The sequence below is a fragment of the Oncorhynchus mykiss genome, chromosome 10 (genome assembly GCF_013265735.2).
Source record: "Oncorhynchus mykiss isolate Arlee chromosome 10, USDA_OmykA_1.1, whole genome shotgun sequence".
NCBI lineage: Eukaryota > Metazoa > Chordata > Actinopteri > Salmoniformes > Salmonidae > Oncorhynchus > Oncorhynchus mykiss.
This window is the reverse complement of record NC_048574.1, coordinates 48,518,492-48,535,627: the sequence shown is the minus strand read 5'-3', so window position 1 is coordinate 48,535,627 and position 17,136 is coordinate 48,518,492. Positions and strand designations below refer to the sequence as shown.

Genomic DNA, 17,136 nt, shown 5'->3' with positions numbered 1-17,136 from the left:
CACTGCTGTCGGATACACTGACGGGGCTGGTGGTGGAGGTGCAGGCACCGTGACGGAGGCTCTCTTCAAGGCTTTTATGGATGCAGACATTACGGAGAGCCAAGGTGCCAGTCCCTGGGCTGATCAGTTGTTCACCTGTCCCCTCTCCTTGGCTAGAGGATTGGTTAGGGCGGTGGACTTCATCTCTTTCACTTTTCTGTGGGGACAGTTTGCGTACAACTGTCAGTCCTTGAGGAGCGCTGGAGCCCTGTCCGGCTGGGTGGCAGGTTCATGTGGTGACTACAGAGCCGGGGTTTGATGGGAATGATTGACTCTTGCGCAGCGGCCTGAAACCAGGGTTGGCCGTCAGCGCTCTCACTGCCACCAGGATGGTCTTGTGCATGTTCTGAGCCACTACAGGGTCACTAGAGTCTACCTGCAACCAGATCTCCGCGGGCCCAGTAGAGGACTAGCGTCCCACCTCGATAAAGAAGAAGCACTCGGAGTGACCACAGCGACAGACATTCATCGTAGGCAGGTTCACAGACAGCGTCTCTTGGCAGAGGCACAGCAGGCACAGCCCCGTTAGGTTCTTGGTTTGAAGATGGTGCCAGGAGAGATTGTCCAGCATCCATAATTCAACTCCTCAGTGTCCTGGTGCTCTTTTTTCTCCTAGATACTCAGGTCATTCAGAGCCAGGTACCTATCCTCTTGCTCCTCTGCATTCTTCGCTCTCATGATGAAGTTCTCATCCTTAGTGTACAAGGCCTATCAGGTGCTTGTGTTTAGAATCTCCCCTCTTACCAACAGTGAAACACTGATACAGATCAATTACCTTCTTAGGAGAACTCACAGCACTGGGATATTTCGAAATTAATTGTACTCCAAGCGTGCAGGGATTTTTCCTCTGGCTAAAGATGAGCACTGCTCCCGAGGGAAGATGTTGGTGGTGATGTTATGGTGAGTGAATGAGGACCCAAAAGCGAACTAACTTAAACAGAGCTTCTTTAATAACCAAACATAGGTAGGCTCAGATAGACTGGCAGATTCCGACAGGACAGGACAAGGTTACAGCAAACATGACGATAGTCTGGCTCAGGCATGAAACACAACAAACAAGAATCCGACAAGGACAGGAACAGAAACAGAGAGAGATATAGGGACCTAATCAGAGGGAAAAAGGGAACAGGTGGGAAACGGGGTGAATGGGTAGTTAGAGGAGACAAGGAACAGCTGGGGGAAAGCGGGGGAGAAAAGGTAACCTAACAACGACCAGCAGAGGGAGACAGGGTGAAGGGAAAGGACAGAGACAAGACACAACATGACAGTACATGACAGGTGATGTTGTTGTTGATGATTATGGTGGTTTCAGGGTAGGTGAATAGCAGCTACGCAAAATATATTCTCCTTTGTTATACCTCTGCACTCAGGTGTTTTCGCCATTTTCAAAGCGCTGAAAGTTCTGGGGAAACCACCAACTTTTAGTGCTCAGTAGCTTGTACATGTTTTGACTTTCTAATACATTTACTTACACGACCAGATACTTCGCAACTAAAAGCCACAATATTTGCTGTGCAATTGCAATTTCGCTACACGTCTTCAACTAATAATCGCTCATTTTTTTTGAAGCAGGATGCACTTCGGTAAATTTAAGACAACACTTAAATTGAACAGGTCTGCGTTTCGATTGGTCAGTCTTTAGGGTTTATGATTTACTATAACATACAACACTACCAGCCAATAAGATCGAGAGGTTTTGACAATAATTAAGTACATTTTGTTTTAAATGGCTCGACACTTCGTCTGTTGGAGCACTATAAAATGGTACGTAACTTAGAAGTTCGGCAATTATGAAACAAAGATGCCAATGTGACAACTCTATGCTATAGGTTGTGTATTTAGCGGTCCATAGAATTGACTTGTGACGGTGGTTGGCTACAGACCTATTGTATTATTATTTTTTGGTGCATGTACATGTAATACTTCATCTCTCAATTTCAAAGTGTTTTGGAGCCAGTCATGTTTTTTTTGCAACAAATCAGCTTTACAAACTCAAGGGACAGTACAAGATATCAGAGCAGAGTTTACACTTGTTTTGGCTCACAATGTTTTAGCTACTCACTCTGCTGATGGAAGGATTTCATGCAAATTGTAATGAGGATGGCCTACGTATAGGATTATATGGGCCTATTATGGGCCACGTTCAGTTTCCCAACCCTGTTGAACGTTGCCATGAATAGAGCCGACATGATTACATGTCGGAGACGGAGAGGCATGTTTGTATCTGAACGTTCCAAACCTTTGTGTGGTGCTGAACGCGCCCCTGGTACCGTCCCGTTCAGCCTTAGGGGGGCAGTGTAGCACATACTGGAGTTGAGAAGAAAACACTGGAATTTTTAAATGCCCGGATTCTGATACTGTAATAGAATGACACTTTGTCCACTGGACAATTGTTCCCAAAGAAAGCTGTTCGATGCAAGTTTCCTTTATTCATCCATGTTGGTTTTTAGTGCATAGTTGCGTCACAAGATACGGTACTTGCATTGCCCACGCTCAAGCACGGTGTGACGAAACCAACCAAATGCAATTGCAATATGGGAACTCTTGCACATGGGAACTCTACTCATAATGCGCTGCAGGTATCCACTTTAAATTGTCATAGTAACTCGTTATGATCTGGTGGTTAAGTCTAGTTTGTATACAGTTCATGATTCATACAGTAGTTTGATACCTGCAGGAACATGGTCACTTGGACCACAGTTACTGTCCCTGTATAGGTTGTTTTTGCACTCCTACCAGCCACCAGGATCTTTGCTGTGCTATGGCTCAAATGGATTTGGTATGCTGCAAACAACATGGCAGGGAAAATCCTATTTTGGGAGTGTGGGATAAAGCGATGGGTAAAACGCAGCTTAGAATTGCTTCATCTTTTAGCCACATTGTGCTTTCTGGTGACAGTTGAGAGAACTTACGCTTTCCCGTTGACTGAAACACACCACTTAGGGCCCTATTCAATTGAAACTGGATAAACGTGTACATCCTAGACAGTTTCTTTGAGGGTGTGTGTTGTTGTTGTCTGTTAGTCATAGAGGCAGCTTCTGAGTGAGTAGTTTCTCAGTCTTCTGTTGCTCTATCTCCAGCTCTCTTGGATCAGCTCCTCCGTGCTAGAGGAGTACTGCTCCAGGATCCACAGCACAGAGTCTAGAATGTTGGGTCTCCCTCCCTTTTGTTAATGTTCTTAAACTGGGATTGATTGGGAACAGGGTTAAATGAATGGTGAAAATGATTGCAATTTCACTGACAAAAGGTTCCCTTAGTCAAATGTTTGTTTCTTTCTTGATTTCACGCAGACGCCGATTGTGAGCTGTTTTTGATGCCTCGGATGTCTCCAGGCTAAGGTACCTGGTCAAAGATGTCATCAAAGTGCGCCTGTCTGCCTGTTCGTTCCAGCACTGTTTCATCAGAAGGACACACTCCAGGGCGGACGTGGTCTGGTGACACCACAGCATAGTGGAGGAGGGTTTCTCACCTTCTGGATGATATTCAACAGACGGGAAGAGAGCATTGGGACCATGCATGCAACTGACCACGTATATGTACACACATTCAAATGAAGCCTGAATCACTCGCGCATATTAAACTAAACTGTTAAACCTGTTTTTGATTGTGTCGGGGGTTGTGGTTGGATGAGCGATCCCTACCTTCAGCAGACAGTAGGGAGGTGTTGCTGCTATTACCAGCTGTTTAAAAAATTGCAATATGTGGAAATACCTAAAACAGTACTAGTGTCACGCCCTGATCTGTTTTACCTGTCCTTGTTATCGTCTCCACCCTCTCCAGGTGTCGCTTGTTTTCCCCAGTGTATTTATCCCTGTGTTTCCTGTCTCTCTGTGCCAGTTCATCTTGTGTGTTTCCAAGTCAACCAGAGCTTTTCCCGCTCTCCTGCTTTTTGCTATTCTCCCTTTTTCTAGTGCGCTAAACCCCCCCCCCCCGGTTTTGACCCTTGCCTGTTTCTGAACTCTGTACCCACCTGCCTGACCATTCTGCCTGCCTTGACCATGAGCCCGTCTGCCACTCTGTACCTCCTGGACTCTGATCTAGTTTTGACTTTTTGCCTGTCCACGACCATTCTCTTGCCTTCCCCTATTGGATTATTAAACATCTTAAACTCCAACCATCTGCCTCCTGTGTCTGCATCTGGGTCTCGCCTTGTGTCATGATAACTAGAGTCCAATTGATAGGAGAATCATCAAAGGGATGCACAGGAAGACTATATGATGGAATGTATCCGCTCCTCCTGACCCCGAAATAGGACGGATAAAACGTAATATTAGAACATCATATAGTAAACGCAGCATTTGCCTGATTTTTAAAAAAAAAAGACCCGTAGCTTCCTGAAGTTACCACAAACTATATCAACATTCCACCACCACACCCTGTTCTAATTCTCTGTTCCACTTTCCTCTAGAGAAAGATGTCTTCTCTATGAACAGATGGTGACCTTCTCTTCCTGTTTTGCTGGTGTGTTTGTGTGTGTGTGTGGGCGTGGGCGTGAGTGAGGGCAGTGTGTTAGTGTGTGTGTTCCTTTGTCTGCGTTTAACCCCCCCCCCCACCCTATGTGTTTTTGTATAATTTGCTGTGTTCTCCCATCACCTCCTGTGCATAAGGTGCCTGGAATGAACCAGCAGTTAGAGGCTGGGCTGGGGCCCCGATGAGAAGTGGGTGCTGCAGCCCAGAGACCTGACCATCCCAGAGTCTAGGTCCACACGGTGGGTGGGTAGCAGAGGCCAGGACTGCCTATCTGTGTCCAGCACCACATACTCCAGTAAGCTGGCCCCGGAGCCATTGGTCCCCGACACGCTGGCGGAACCCATAGAAAAACATATTTCTGGAGTGGCGCACCAGGTCGGCGCCAGACATCGACTACCCATTGTCACGCACACTGCATAGCGTTAGCCATGAAGAGGATAGAGCTGTAGACGGTACCAAACAGAGGGGGAATGTGGAAAAGGATATAAGAACATACTGATGGAACACAAATGCAAATATTCAAAACCAGGGACACTCCCAACGATCTGATTTAGCCCAAACTATGGCTATTCATGAAAAAACCCTTTAGCCCCAGATCTCCTCAGCTCATTCAGCTGTACCTGGTGGAGCTTGATGTGTCTTGTAGGAGGAGTTTTCCTCTGAGTTCATGGTGGCGGTCAAGACAGCGTTGCGTGCTCTCCGCGGCTTGCCGTGGTTGATGAGGGCGCGGTAGTGCACGTCCCTGTAGGGCAGCGTGTTGTAGGGGATGAACACGAGGGACCGTCCGTCAGATGCATGTCCAGAGCAGTCTCCAACAGCAACCTCTGGTTGCGCCCTCCAATCAGCACAGAGTGCATGCCGAGGATCACCACCGATTTATAGGGAACACAAACACAACCACACAATAGGTTAGTAGTAATAGTAGTAGTTGCGACACAGTAGTAGTTATCTTTTTATACTGTCTCTGGTACTGATTGTAGTACTAATAGTAGTTAATGGTGGACAAATAGTAGTTGTACTGAAAGAAAAACCACAATGACAAAACAGTACTGTTTTCTGCTCTCTGGACCCTAGTGAGAGCCAGTCGTATGCTAGCAGGGTCGTTGTCTGTGGATACCACGGTGGTTGCAATGGGCATTGCCCACCATGCTGACTGTGTCCACCCACGCACCTCCTCAGCCGAGGAGATGATCCCTATGTGTGCTCAGCGGAAGTGTCTCACCAGGCTGAGCAGCGCCCAGGTGGGCGAGGGCGCCGTGCGGGCAAAGGTAAGGTGCCCTGCTTCGATCATCCAGCTCATAGTTCACACAGAACCAAGAATTAAGAGGCTGCTTCACCGTAGCCAGGATTGACAGGGCCCAGGAAGGCATTAGTCTGTGACTAGTGGCCTAGGCAACCCTTGAGGTGCATGGATGTCTGGCAGTCCTCATCGATGATGACATACTCGAAGGTGGCGCCCAAAGACAGTGAGGGGACATTGTCGATCGTCTCCATAGTTAGCCGCGCTGCAGTCTGAGGCAGGACCTTAGCAAACAGAGGGTCACATTTCCAAGGTACCACTATCCCTGCCTTGAACACAGCAGATCGGGCCACATGGGACAAACAGACTGAGGGATGCCAGCAGGAACCACAGCAGCCAGGTTCCATGGGGAGGTAGGTATAAGTTGAACTTGGCTTCTTTGAGGACTGGGTTGTCAAATAGGTTGAGGCCACTCATGCAGTGAACCGTGAAGCTGGTAAAGCTGCCGGAGCATTGCAAAGATGCCTCCTCCAGCAGATTCCACTCTCCATCAAACACTGTCCTTCCCCCAAAAGGCCCGATGTCTTGTGAAATCTAAAGTTATGGTGACAGATATGGCTAGGTTTATTTGACGTAATTCTATAGGTTTATTTGACGTAATTCTATAGGTTTATTTGACGTAATTCTATAGGTTTATTTTCTCCAATGGGATGATTATTCGTCATGTGTGGTGGTAATCTAACAGGGAGTACAGATAGAAAAAGCCCTCGGCACCTGCCTAATAGCACTGTCACAATGACCTGTCTATTCCTCAGTAGAACTGTACTCAACCTGCCGTTCCAGTTCCATGTGTCAGAATTGTGATTAGAGAGAAAAACAAACTCAATTCACATTTTCAACCTTGCTTGTTAAATATAATCTCATAAAATGATCCTTATGATATTTCGTGTGACATTAAAACGACCCTTTATTACATATTCTTTTGAAAGACATTGTGAGACATCATTACGTATCCTTTTGAAAGACATTGTGAGACATCATTACGTATCCTTTTGAAAGACATTGTGAGACATCATTACATATCCTTTTGAAAGACATTGTGAGACATCATTACGTATCCTTTTGAAAGACATTGTGAGACATCATTACGTATCCTTTTGAAAGACGTTGTGAGACATCATTACGTATCCTTTTGAAATACGTTGAGACATCATTACGTATCCTTTTGAAAGACATTGAGACATCATTACGTATCCTTTTGAAAGACATTGTGAGACATCATTACGTATCCTTTTGAAAGACATTGAGACATCATTACATATCCTTTTGAAAGACGTTGTGAGACATCATTACGTATCCTTTTGAAAGACGTTGTGAGACATCATTACGTATCCTTTTGAAATACGTTGAGACATCATTACGTATCCTTTTGAAAGACATTGTGAGACATCATTACGTATCCTTTTGAAAGACATTGTGAGACATCATTACGTATCCTTTTGAAAGACATTGTGAGACATCATTACGTATCCTTTTGAAAGACATTGTGAGACATCATTACGTATCATTTTGAAAGACATTGTGAGACATCATTACGTATCCTTTTGAAAGACATTGAGACATCATTACGTATCCTTTTGAAAGACATTGTGAGACATCATTACGTATCCTTTTGAAAGACATTGTGAGACATCATTACGTATCCTTCTGAAAGACGTTGTGAGACATCATTACGTATCCTTTTGAAAGACATTGTGAGACATCATTACGTATCCTTTTGAAAGACATTGTGAGACATCATTACGTATCCTTTAGAAAGACGTTGTGAGACATCATTACGTATCCTTTTGAAAGACGTTGTGAGACATCATTGCGTATCCTTTTGAAAGACATTGTGAGACATCATTACATATCCTTTTGAAAGACATTGTGAGACATCATTACGTATCCTTTTGAAAGACATTGTGAGACATCATTACGTATCCTTTTGAAAGACATTGTGAGACATCATTACGTATCCTTTAGAAAGACATTGTGAGACATCATTACGTATCCTTTTGAAAGACGTTGTGAGACATCATTGCGTATCCTTTTGAAAGACATTGTGAGACATCATTACGTATCCTTTTGAAAGACATTGTGAGACATCATTACGTATCCTTTTGAAAGACATTGAGACATCATTACATATCCTTTTGAAAGACATTGTGAGACATCATTACGTATCCTTTTGAAAGACGTTGTGAGACATCATTGCGTATCCTTTTGAAAGACATTGTGAGACATCATTACGTATCCTTTAGAAAGACATTGTGAGACATCATTACGTATCCTTTAGAAAGACATTGTGAGACATCATTGCGTATCCTTTTGAAAGACATTGTGAGACATCATTACGTATCCTTTAGAAAGACATTGTGAGACATCATTACGTATCCTTTTGAAAGACGTTGTGAGACATCATTGCGTATCCTTTTGAAAGACATTGTGAGACATCATTACGTATCCTTTTGAAAGACATTGAGACATCATTACATATCCTTTTGAAAGACATTGTGAGACATCATTACGTATCCTTTTGAAAGACATTGTGAGACATCATTGCATATCCTTTTGAAAGACATTGTGAGATATCACTAACTCCAACTCAGTCACACGTATTATTTGTTGGAATTAACCTGAAATTATATTTTCAACAAATTATATTTTCAAATTCTTTGAGACATCCGAGACCAGAAAGTAGACACGTCTTGTGTTATATAGGATAACTAGACTACTACTACTACTGCTCCTACTACTACTACATTCCCCAAACATTTAAATATCATTCATTGATTTATACGAGCAATGCATTTGAACATTAACTTTATAAAGAAAGCGGCCCTCCTATCACCTGATGGGGTCAGAGGTCAAAGATGAGTGATATCTCACAATATATTGATACGCTGCTAGCCGACATTGATATACAAACGTGTATTTGGCAGGTGCACCATCATCCAGCCTCAGCTTAGACAAGTCCTCACCATTTTAACACCAATTCTCCCTTTCTGGAATGTTAAGGTCTCTTCAATCCAGGGATGTTCCCACTCTAACACTGAACAGGAAAACCATGTTGAAATTGAAACTTAGAGTGGACCTTAGCAGTGCGAGTGAAATACTAAACGCTTGTAGTCCAGTCAGTCATATAGTATCAGGGGTGACACATTGAGGACCTAGGGCAAATTACCTGTGGATTATATATACAATTATATACACTGCTCAAAAAAATTAAGGGAACACTAAAATAACACATCCTAGATCTGAATGAATGAAATATTATTAATAAATACTTTTTTCTTTACATAGTTGAATGTGCTGACAACAAAATTACACAAAAATTATCAATGGAAATCAAATTTATCAACCCATGGAGGTCTGGATTTGGAGTCACTCAAAATTAAAGTGGAAAACCACACTACAGGCTGATCCAACTTTGATGTAATGTCCTTAAAACAAGTCAAAATGAGGCTCAGTGGTGTGTGTGGCCTCCACGTGCCTGTATGACCTCCCTACAACGCCTGGGCATGCTCCTAATGAGGTGGCAGATGGTCTCCTGAGGGATCTCCTCCCAGACCTGGACTAAAGCATCTGCCAACTCATGGACAGTCTGTGGTGCAACGTGGCGTTGGTGGATGGAGCGAGACACGATGTCCCAGATGTGCTCAATTGGATTCAGGTCTGGGGAACGGGCGGGCCAGTCCATAGCATCAATTCCTTCCTCTTGCAGGAACTGCTGACACACTCCAGCCACATGAGGTCTAGCATTGTCTTGCATTAGGAAGAACCCAGGCCCAACCGCACCAGCATATGGTCTCACAAGGGGTCTGAGGATCTCATCTCGGTACCTAATGGCAGTCAGGCTACCTCTGGCGAGCACATGGAGGGCTGTGCGGCTCCCCAAAGAAATGCCACCCCACACCATGACTAACCCACCGCCAAACCGGTCATGCTGGAGGATGTTGCAGGCAGCAGAATGTTCTCCACGGCGTCTCCAGACTGTCACGTCTGTCACATGTGCTCAGTGTGAACCTGCTTTCATCTGTGAAGAGCACAGTGCGCCAGTGGCGAATTTGGCAATCTTGGTGTTCTCTGGCAAATGCCAAACGTCCTGCACGGTGTTGGGCTGTAAGCACAACCCCCACCTGTGGACGTCGGGCCCTCATACCACCCTCATGGAGTCTGTTTCTGACCGTTTGAGCAGACACATGCACATTTATGGCCTGCTGGAGGTAATTTTGATGTACCATCCTGGATGAGCTGCACTAACTGAGCCACTTGTGTGGGTTGTAGACTCCGTCTCATGCTACCACTAGAGTGAAGGCACCGCCAGCATTCAAAAGTGACCAAAACATCAGCCAGGAAGCATAGGAACTGAGAAGTGGTCTGTGGTTATCACCTGCAGAACCACTCCTTTATTGGGGGTGTCTTGCTAATTGCCTATCATTTCCAACTGTTGTCTATTCCATTTGCACAACAGCATGTGAAATGTATTGTCAATCAGTGTTGCTTCCTAAGTGGACAGTTTGATTTCACAGAAGTGTGATTGACTTGGAGTTACATTGTGTTGTTTAAGTGTTCCCTTTATTTTTTTGAGCAGTATATATATATATATATATATATATATATATATATATATATATATATATATATATATATATATATATATATAATATATGAAGTCCCATCTATCTATCTCTAAATCTCTAACAATCTCAGTAACACCCCTCATGCTCAGAGTCCCCTTGCTTGGCTTGAATGTTTAACAATCCCCACTTTTGAGTGACTAAGTTCTTGACTGACTTAAATTGCTCTTTTTCACAGCCCTACCAGTTTACCAATTTTGAATGCAATGTAATTGTAACAGGGAAATATTGGGCGAAAAACATTGTCCTTTGAACATATCTTGAATTGATATCAGTTCAATAACCCTGACACTGGAGGAATTATTCATTGATGAAAAGCCGGTCAATAAAACAGCAATCACGTTGAGCCGTTCGCTTGTCTGAGTAAATAAGGGCATCCGGTTTGGGCAGTAGTGGGTTAGGTCAGACGCATACTAATGATCTGTCATAGACACACAAGCAGCTTTTTGTTTTATTTCTGAGCGACACATGACCAAAAGCACAAATGTTGGCAGCTCAAAAACAAATGGTGTAAGCATCACAAGTCCAGGCAAGACAAATATGTTGACGTGATAGATTGTCTCAGCTCATAAGCAAAACACAGCTGGGCAACATGTTGTCATATTCACAGTTAGACCTCTGTACGCTGTATTGCCATCACAGAAACAAGTTGTCGGTGTGGCACGTAAAGCAATATAAACAATAGCCCCCCCCCGTCCCTCTCCCAGTCCCCCCCCCCCCCCCCCCCCCGTCCCTGATTGTCCACAATACCCTCATGCCCCATATTGAGTGATAAGTGTTTGCAACACATTGAGAAACATAAACATTGGAGTTGTTTGATGCTCTATGGCTGACCGACCAGTGGTTTGGTACTCTTCAGCAGTTCAGCGGCTGACAGTCTCTCCCCAGAGTTGGGTTTATTGCTCCTCCGCCTCTGCAGAAAAGCCATGAAGTTGTCATTTTTGGAGCTGGACTTCTGGCCAACCCCCTGGATGCCTTTAATGGGGGATCCGTAACCTTGCCTGCTGTCAGCTGTTTCTTTGCGACCCAGGAGTTTCTTCTTGGACCTTAAAAAAGGAGACCGAAAGTAGCCAACTTAATACACTTGTGAAGAAGATATAAAAAGTTGAAAATAATTCTGACAACATATTTCTTTGTGAAGTGTGGTAATGTTTGGTTCTTTTGTTGGATGGAATTATGTAACTAATTTAGTGTGCATGAAAGTGAACAGGGCCCATCTCTGGATCTCTTTCACTTACGTAACTATACGGGTAGTTTGTTTTGTGTGTCTGTCACAATTCTATTTTGGGGAACAGTACGTCCCATTACCTGTGTATGATGGTGAATAGGTCCTCAGTAGTTGACTGTGAGTTGCGCTCCAACTCTTCCTCCTCTTCCTCCCCGAGGCACAGTGTTCTCATCTGAGGCATTGCCCTCCTCTCTTCACAGTTCTCATCTAGGACGAACCCTGTTAGAAAAATATAACACAGTGTCATTTCCATTACTTCGTGCAAGAGCTAACTCTTAGTTTAAGAACTAACTCACGCCATCCTACATATTATTTGTACATATTGACTCGATAGTGACAACAAACTATAAAGATGGTTACAAGGTGATGGTTACAGATAGCATGCAGAGTTCAAAACAGTGCGAATGAGTTTCTCTTATAAAATGAAGAATACCATCTCTTATACTGTGATGGTTGAGATCTTGTCCAGTAAAGTCTTTGTCTCGGTATGCACTGGCAGGAGACTGGTATGCACTGGCAGGAGACTGGTATGCACTGGCAGGAGACTGGTATGCACTGGCAGGAGACTGGTATGCAGTGGTAGGAGACTGGTATGCACTGGCAGGAGACTGGTATGCAGTGGCAGGAGACTGGTATGCACTGGCAGGAGACTGGTATGCACTGGCAGGAGACGGATATGCACTGGCAGGAGACTGGTATGCACTGGCAGGAGACTGGTATGCAGTGGCAGGAGACTTGTATGCAGTGGCAGGAGACTGGTATGCAGTGGCAGGAGACTGGTATGCAGTGGCAGGAGACTGGTAATCACTGGCAGGAGACTGGTATGCAGTGGCAGGAGACTGGTAATCACTGGCAGGAGACTGGTATGCAGTGGCAGGAGACTGGTATGCACTGGCAGGAGACTGGTATGCACTGGCAGGAGACTGGTAATCACTGGCAGGAGACTGGTAATCACTGGCAGGAGACTGGTATGCACTGGCAGGAGACTGGTAAGCACCACTGGGCCCAGACCAGACATGGCTCCTATTACTCTTCTGTCCCAGTGAGCTGATGGAGGACATGAAGAGGACATCCGGTTTCTTTGCGACTGGAGGGGGAACCATCTTCTTCTTCCTATCCAGTTCAGCTAGGAGAAATGAGGTCCTGGTGGGAGAGGTCCTTCTCACATCCTTGTTCTCTGAATGGCAGGAGGCGGGTGGTGGGTGTGGGTCATCATATTGTTGCCTGTCTACAGCTTGCTGCCTCTCAACCATAACCCCATCACTGGCAACACGAGGAAGCTGGTGCGACCTTTTAGGTTTTGGTCTCCTTTCCACCATATACATGTCCCCCTGGCTCTCTCTTGGTGAGGCTGGAACGGTCTCTGAGAAATGAGTAGAGACTGAGGAAGACTTTACCAAATGTATCGGTGGCCATTTGTGTGCAGGTGGCTTAGCAGCAACAGGTGGTTTAGCTTTAGGACTGTGGTGGACCAGTGGGCAGCTCTCCAACTCCAGCTCCTGTTCCAGCTCCTCCTCCCTGATGACTTCAGGTGAGCCCTCCAGGCCTTTGTCAGAGTCTGAGCTGCTGACGGAACGCAAACGCACATTGCTGAGATCCTCCTGGGTCACCACAGGCATCACCATCATGCTGGAGCTCAGCCTCTGTCTGGGTCTGGTGGTGCCAGACGACCCAGAGGACTCTGAGTGTCGCCGGGGAGCTTTGGGTTTGATCACCGCCGGGTCTGGGAGAGGGACGACCCCTGGCAACTCCAAGGATAGCCGCAGCCTGCTGGATCTGGGGGAGGTGGGCGAGGTGGAGGACTTGGGGCGCATCCTGCAGCCCAAGGGGGAGGGTCCCGTGATGGCAGATGTGAGGACAGGAGGGGAACGAGTCTCACACTGAGAGCTGGACTGGCCACTGGAGGGAGAGACTGAGGCAGGTTGTTGGAAGGGGGACTGCTTACAAGTTAGAGACTGCGGGCGTTGCAAGGGGGGAAGGGGTCTGACCGATTCTGACCTGCTGGAGGCTTTTCTTCCCTCATTTACAGGTACACCCATAGCAGGACCTGAGCTTGACATGAGACAGCAGGGCTCAATAGACCTTTCTTCACATAGCTGCCCATTGTCGTTGACTGGTGGCCCAACCCGGGCCTGTACAGGCTGAGCAGGGGACTGCTCCAGGCACATCACCTCCTCTGTCCTCGGAGTGGAGATGAGGATGAGGTCAGGCAGGAAGGAGTCATGGGGGCCAGGGTCCCTGTCGATATAAAGGCTCTTAGTCCTGTTGTCCCTGAGCTTGGTGGCAGATTCTCTCCTGAGGGACACGCTACGGGTTGGCGGCGCCGGCCTCCTCTTTGTCTTCCTCAGGATGATGCTGCGGGACCGCGACCGTGGACCACCATGATCAGGGGAGACGTCTGGGCTCAACTGGGAGGCGTCGCCTCTGCTAGTGTCCTCTGAGCCGTTGTCGGGGCATAGGTGGACGTAGCTGTCACATCTGCGTCTGGGTGGGACTGGGTGTGAGGCAGTGGCTGCGGAGAAGGAGCGTCCGCGAAACCCAGGGTTGTATGCTGGCAGGGCCGTCTCCTCATTTTGAATGGGGATGACTATATTACACTCCTTTTCACCTTTTCTACTGGCAGTGTTGGAGGTGGCAGAAAACCCAGAGGATGTTGAAGCGTGGGGGCCAATCTGCTGGGACTGGGAGGTCACAGGGACTTCTGAAGGGTGACATATGTTGGCAGCATGTTGACACGGGGACTTTACCACGTCAGGGCAAAGGGATGTGACGGTTGGTCGGCATGATGGGGTGTCCCAGTTGGGGGTGAAGGTGGAGCCCTTGGGCCCCTTCCAGGGTTGACTGGTATACATCAGGGCCTTGTGCTCCATGGCATCAGAGACTTTCCTGAGAGACCAGGCAGATCACAGGCTGATTGGCTGAGCAGAGATGGCTCCTCTTTAGAGAACAGGGTTTCACTTTTCATTCAGCTGGATGAGAAGAGAGAAGAAAGAAGTTGTGTGAGTGCGAGCATAGTGGGGTGTTCATCTTGGTCTCAGAAATAAAACCAATATATGCTATTCTGCCTTTTGTTAATTTCCCTTTTGAATTAAGACGTAGTTCATTGAGTACAAGGATACTGTATATATAGAGAGAGTGAGAGTATGAGAGGGGCGAGAGAGAGCTGTGGCTGGGAAGAAGGAAGGACGTCAGAAAATGTCTACTTATCTTGGTCTTGTGCTTGATAAAGAAAGAGTGGGTGTTTGCCATGGCAACTGCTACCTGTTCATCCATAGTCAGAGCACAAAAACACTCCCAGATGAGATCTATACTGTGTGATGTCTGGTTTCTCACCATTTACACTGCATTGGATGAACAAGATAGGCAAAAAGCTAATCCAGTGATCATGCCAACAACAACAACAAAGCCATGGCCATTGATAAAAAGGGAAAGTGTGTTAAAAAATGTATATTTTGAATGTGGTAGATTGACAAACTCTATTACGAAGACCAACTAGTTATTTATTGAACAGGAATAAAGAGATGGTAGGATCAGTGTAGTAAGAGTTTCAAGGCTAGTGTGATGAATGTCGCTTTGAGATCTACCCATTCAACAATGGAAGACTTGATAGCAAGTCTCAGCACAGTCCGAGAGAGTGCGGATGAAGTTAGCTAATGAAGATGGTCAATGCTGTTTCATGGGGGAAATGATCATCTGTTATTGTTGGAGGGGGCACCTTCTTTTGGACAACTAGTAGGGTGAAGACTGTTGTGTACAGCTGCTCATGGAATCCCCACCTCTTTCATTGCTGGACTAAACCTTAATTCCTTTCAGTCCAAAATCCCTCCTTCCTTCCATTTTCATTTCCGTTCTATCACCTGCTTTCTCCCTTGACAACTCTCTGAACAATATACTATTTAGGAAAAAACGACATTTAACACTTTCTTTCTTGTAAATGCTAAGTGGGTTATGATGGATTCAAGAGAACGTTTTTGCATGGGTCAGTTGCCATTGGGTAAATCCATTGGAAGTGATTCCCTTTATGACAGCACCCCTTTTGATTCGAATGAAACCTTCCGTACATATTTGCTCGTTGTAGAAGTGCTCAGAAAGTGACTTTTTGGACCTGAATGCCAAAACATTCAGGAGATAAAGGTGATAGAATTTGACCCGTTTTGCATACCCTACCATACCATGAGACATCCGTGTCTTCATCTAGGCTGTATCATAACCGGCAGTGATTGTGAGTCCTATAGGGTAGATGTCAATTGGCCCAGCGTCGTCCAGGTTTGGCCGGGATAGGCCGTCATTGTAAATAAGAATTTGTTCTTAACTGACTTGCCTAGTTAAATAAAGGATACATTTTTTATTTTTTTATTTTTTTTATTTCAAATTCATCACTGGAAAAGATGAACGGTTGAGATTTATATAATTGAAAAGATTACAAACAGGGTTGTCAAACTATTTTATAATTTCTGCATTAACTTTTTTTCGTTGCCTTTAATGTCAACTATTTAAAAACATGTTAACTCTTGATTTTTTTCCCCTTCATATTCACATATGCTTCGACCATATTTTACATCTGAGGTATTTGTGTTGTGCCCGCCATCGGTTGAGACTCAACATGCTCTTGAATACAGGGTGGGTGTCATGTTTTGGCTGATAAATGTACTCAAATGGGAATACAATTGAAATGTCAACTTTCAAAATGGTACCACAAAGATGGTTGAAGGTCCACACATCAGAGAATGTTGATTTGAATGGGAATATCTGTTGTTTCAAGTTACACTGTCAATCCAGCATAGGAAACCTATTGAAACAGACATAGATAACAGAATAAACATGACCATTTAAGTTGACTTTCGACGGTGGGTGGTCCTGCGGTCATCTTTGTGGTAGTAATTAGAAGCTACAATTTAATTGACGTTTCAATGGTGTAGCAGCTACATTGCAGTGGTCTGAAGGGATAGGTCCATTCTATGAATTCTATATCTATGATTGAAATGACAGCCACACTGTTTTCAAGAGCATGTTGTGTTTCAACCGATGGCTGGCACCACACAAAAACCTCACATGATGTGAAATGGGGTTTAATATGCAAATATGAAGATTTTTTAAAGTATTTTTAGGTTTATGTTATTTTAGATCATTGACATTGAAAAAGGTATCAAAATGACAATTTCATTTTTTTTTTCAAGGAATAATAAAAAGAGTTTGTCAGCACTGTAAGCTTTTAATCCAATGACTCCAACCAACCGTTAGTCTGACATGCGGATAAATGAACGTCAGGAGAATGGAGAGAAAAAAACGGGGTCTTGGGACTGATAGGGTTAAATTGTATCACTCTCGACCGTTTATCTTTTCCAGTGATGAAGACATGGATGTCTCGTGGTATTGTGGGGTATCGAAAAAGGGGTCAACTTTGAGCACCTTTTATCTCCTACATGTTTTGGCATTCCGGTTCAAAAAGTCACTTTCTGACCATGGGGCAAAAGGTA

General features: G+C 45.0%; 1 protein-coding gene and 1 pseudogene across 4 annotated transcripts in view; both read right to left on the bottom strand.

Annotated features, from left to right (window-relative positions):
* Positions 1 to 2,781: 2,781 nt before the first annotated feature.
* LOC110533135 lies at positions 2,782 to 5,809 on the bottom strand (annotated as a pseudogene).
* A 5,353-nt stretch (positions 5,810 to 11,162) lies between these two features.
* The window catches only part of LOC110534162 (NHS-like protein 2), an 11,344-nt gene continuing 5,370 nt past the window's right edge, over positions 11,163 to 17,136 (bottom strand). For all 4 annotated transcript variants that reach the window (XM_036933272.1, XM_036933274.1, XM_036933275.1 and 1 more), the window contains 3 exons: positions 12,093 to 14,628; positions 11,740 to 11,878; positions 11,163 to 11,477 (listed from right to left, as the gene is read on the bottom strand). In XM_036933272.1, coding sequence (XP_036789167.1) covers positions 11,255 to 11,477; positions 11,740 to 11,878; positions 12,093 to 14,529 — 2,799 coding nt within the window. In that variant the 5' untranslated portion in view covers positions 14,530 to 14,628 and the 3' untranslated portion in view covers positions 11,163 to 11,254. The remainder of the gene's footprint in view (positions 11,478 to 11,739; positions 11,879 to 12,092; positions 14,629 to 17,136) is intronic.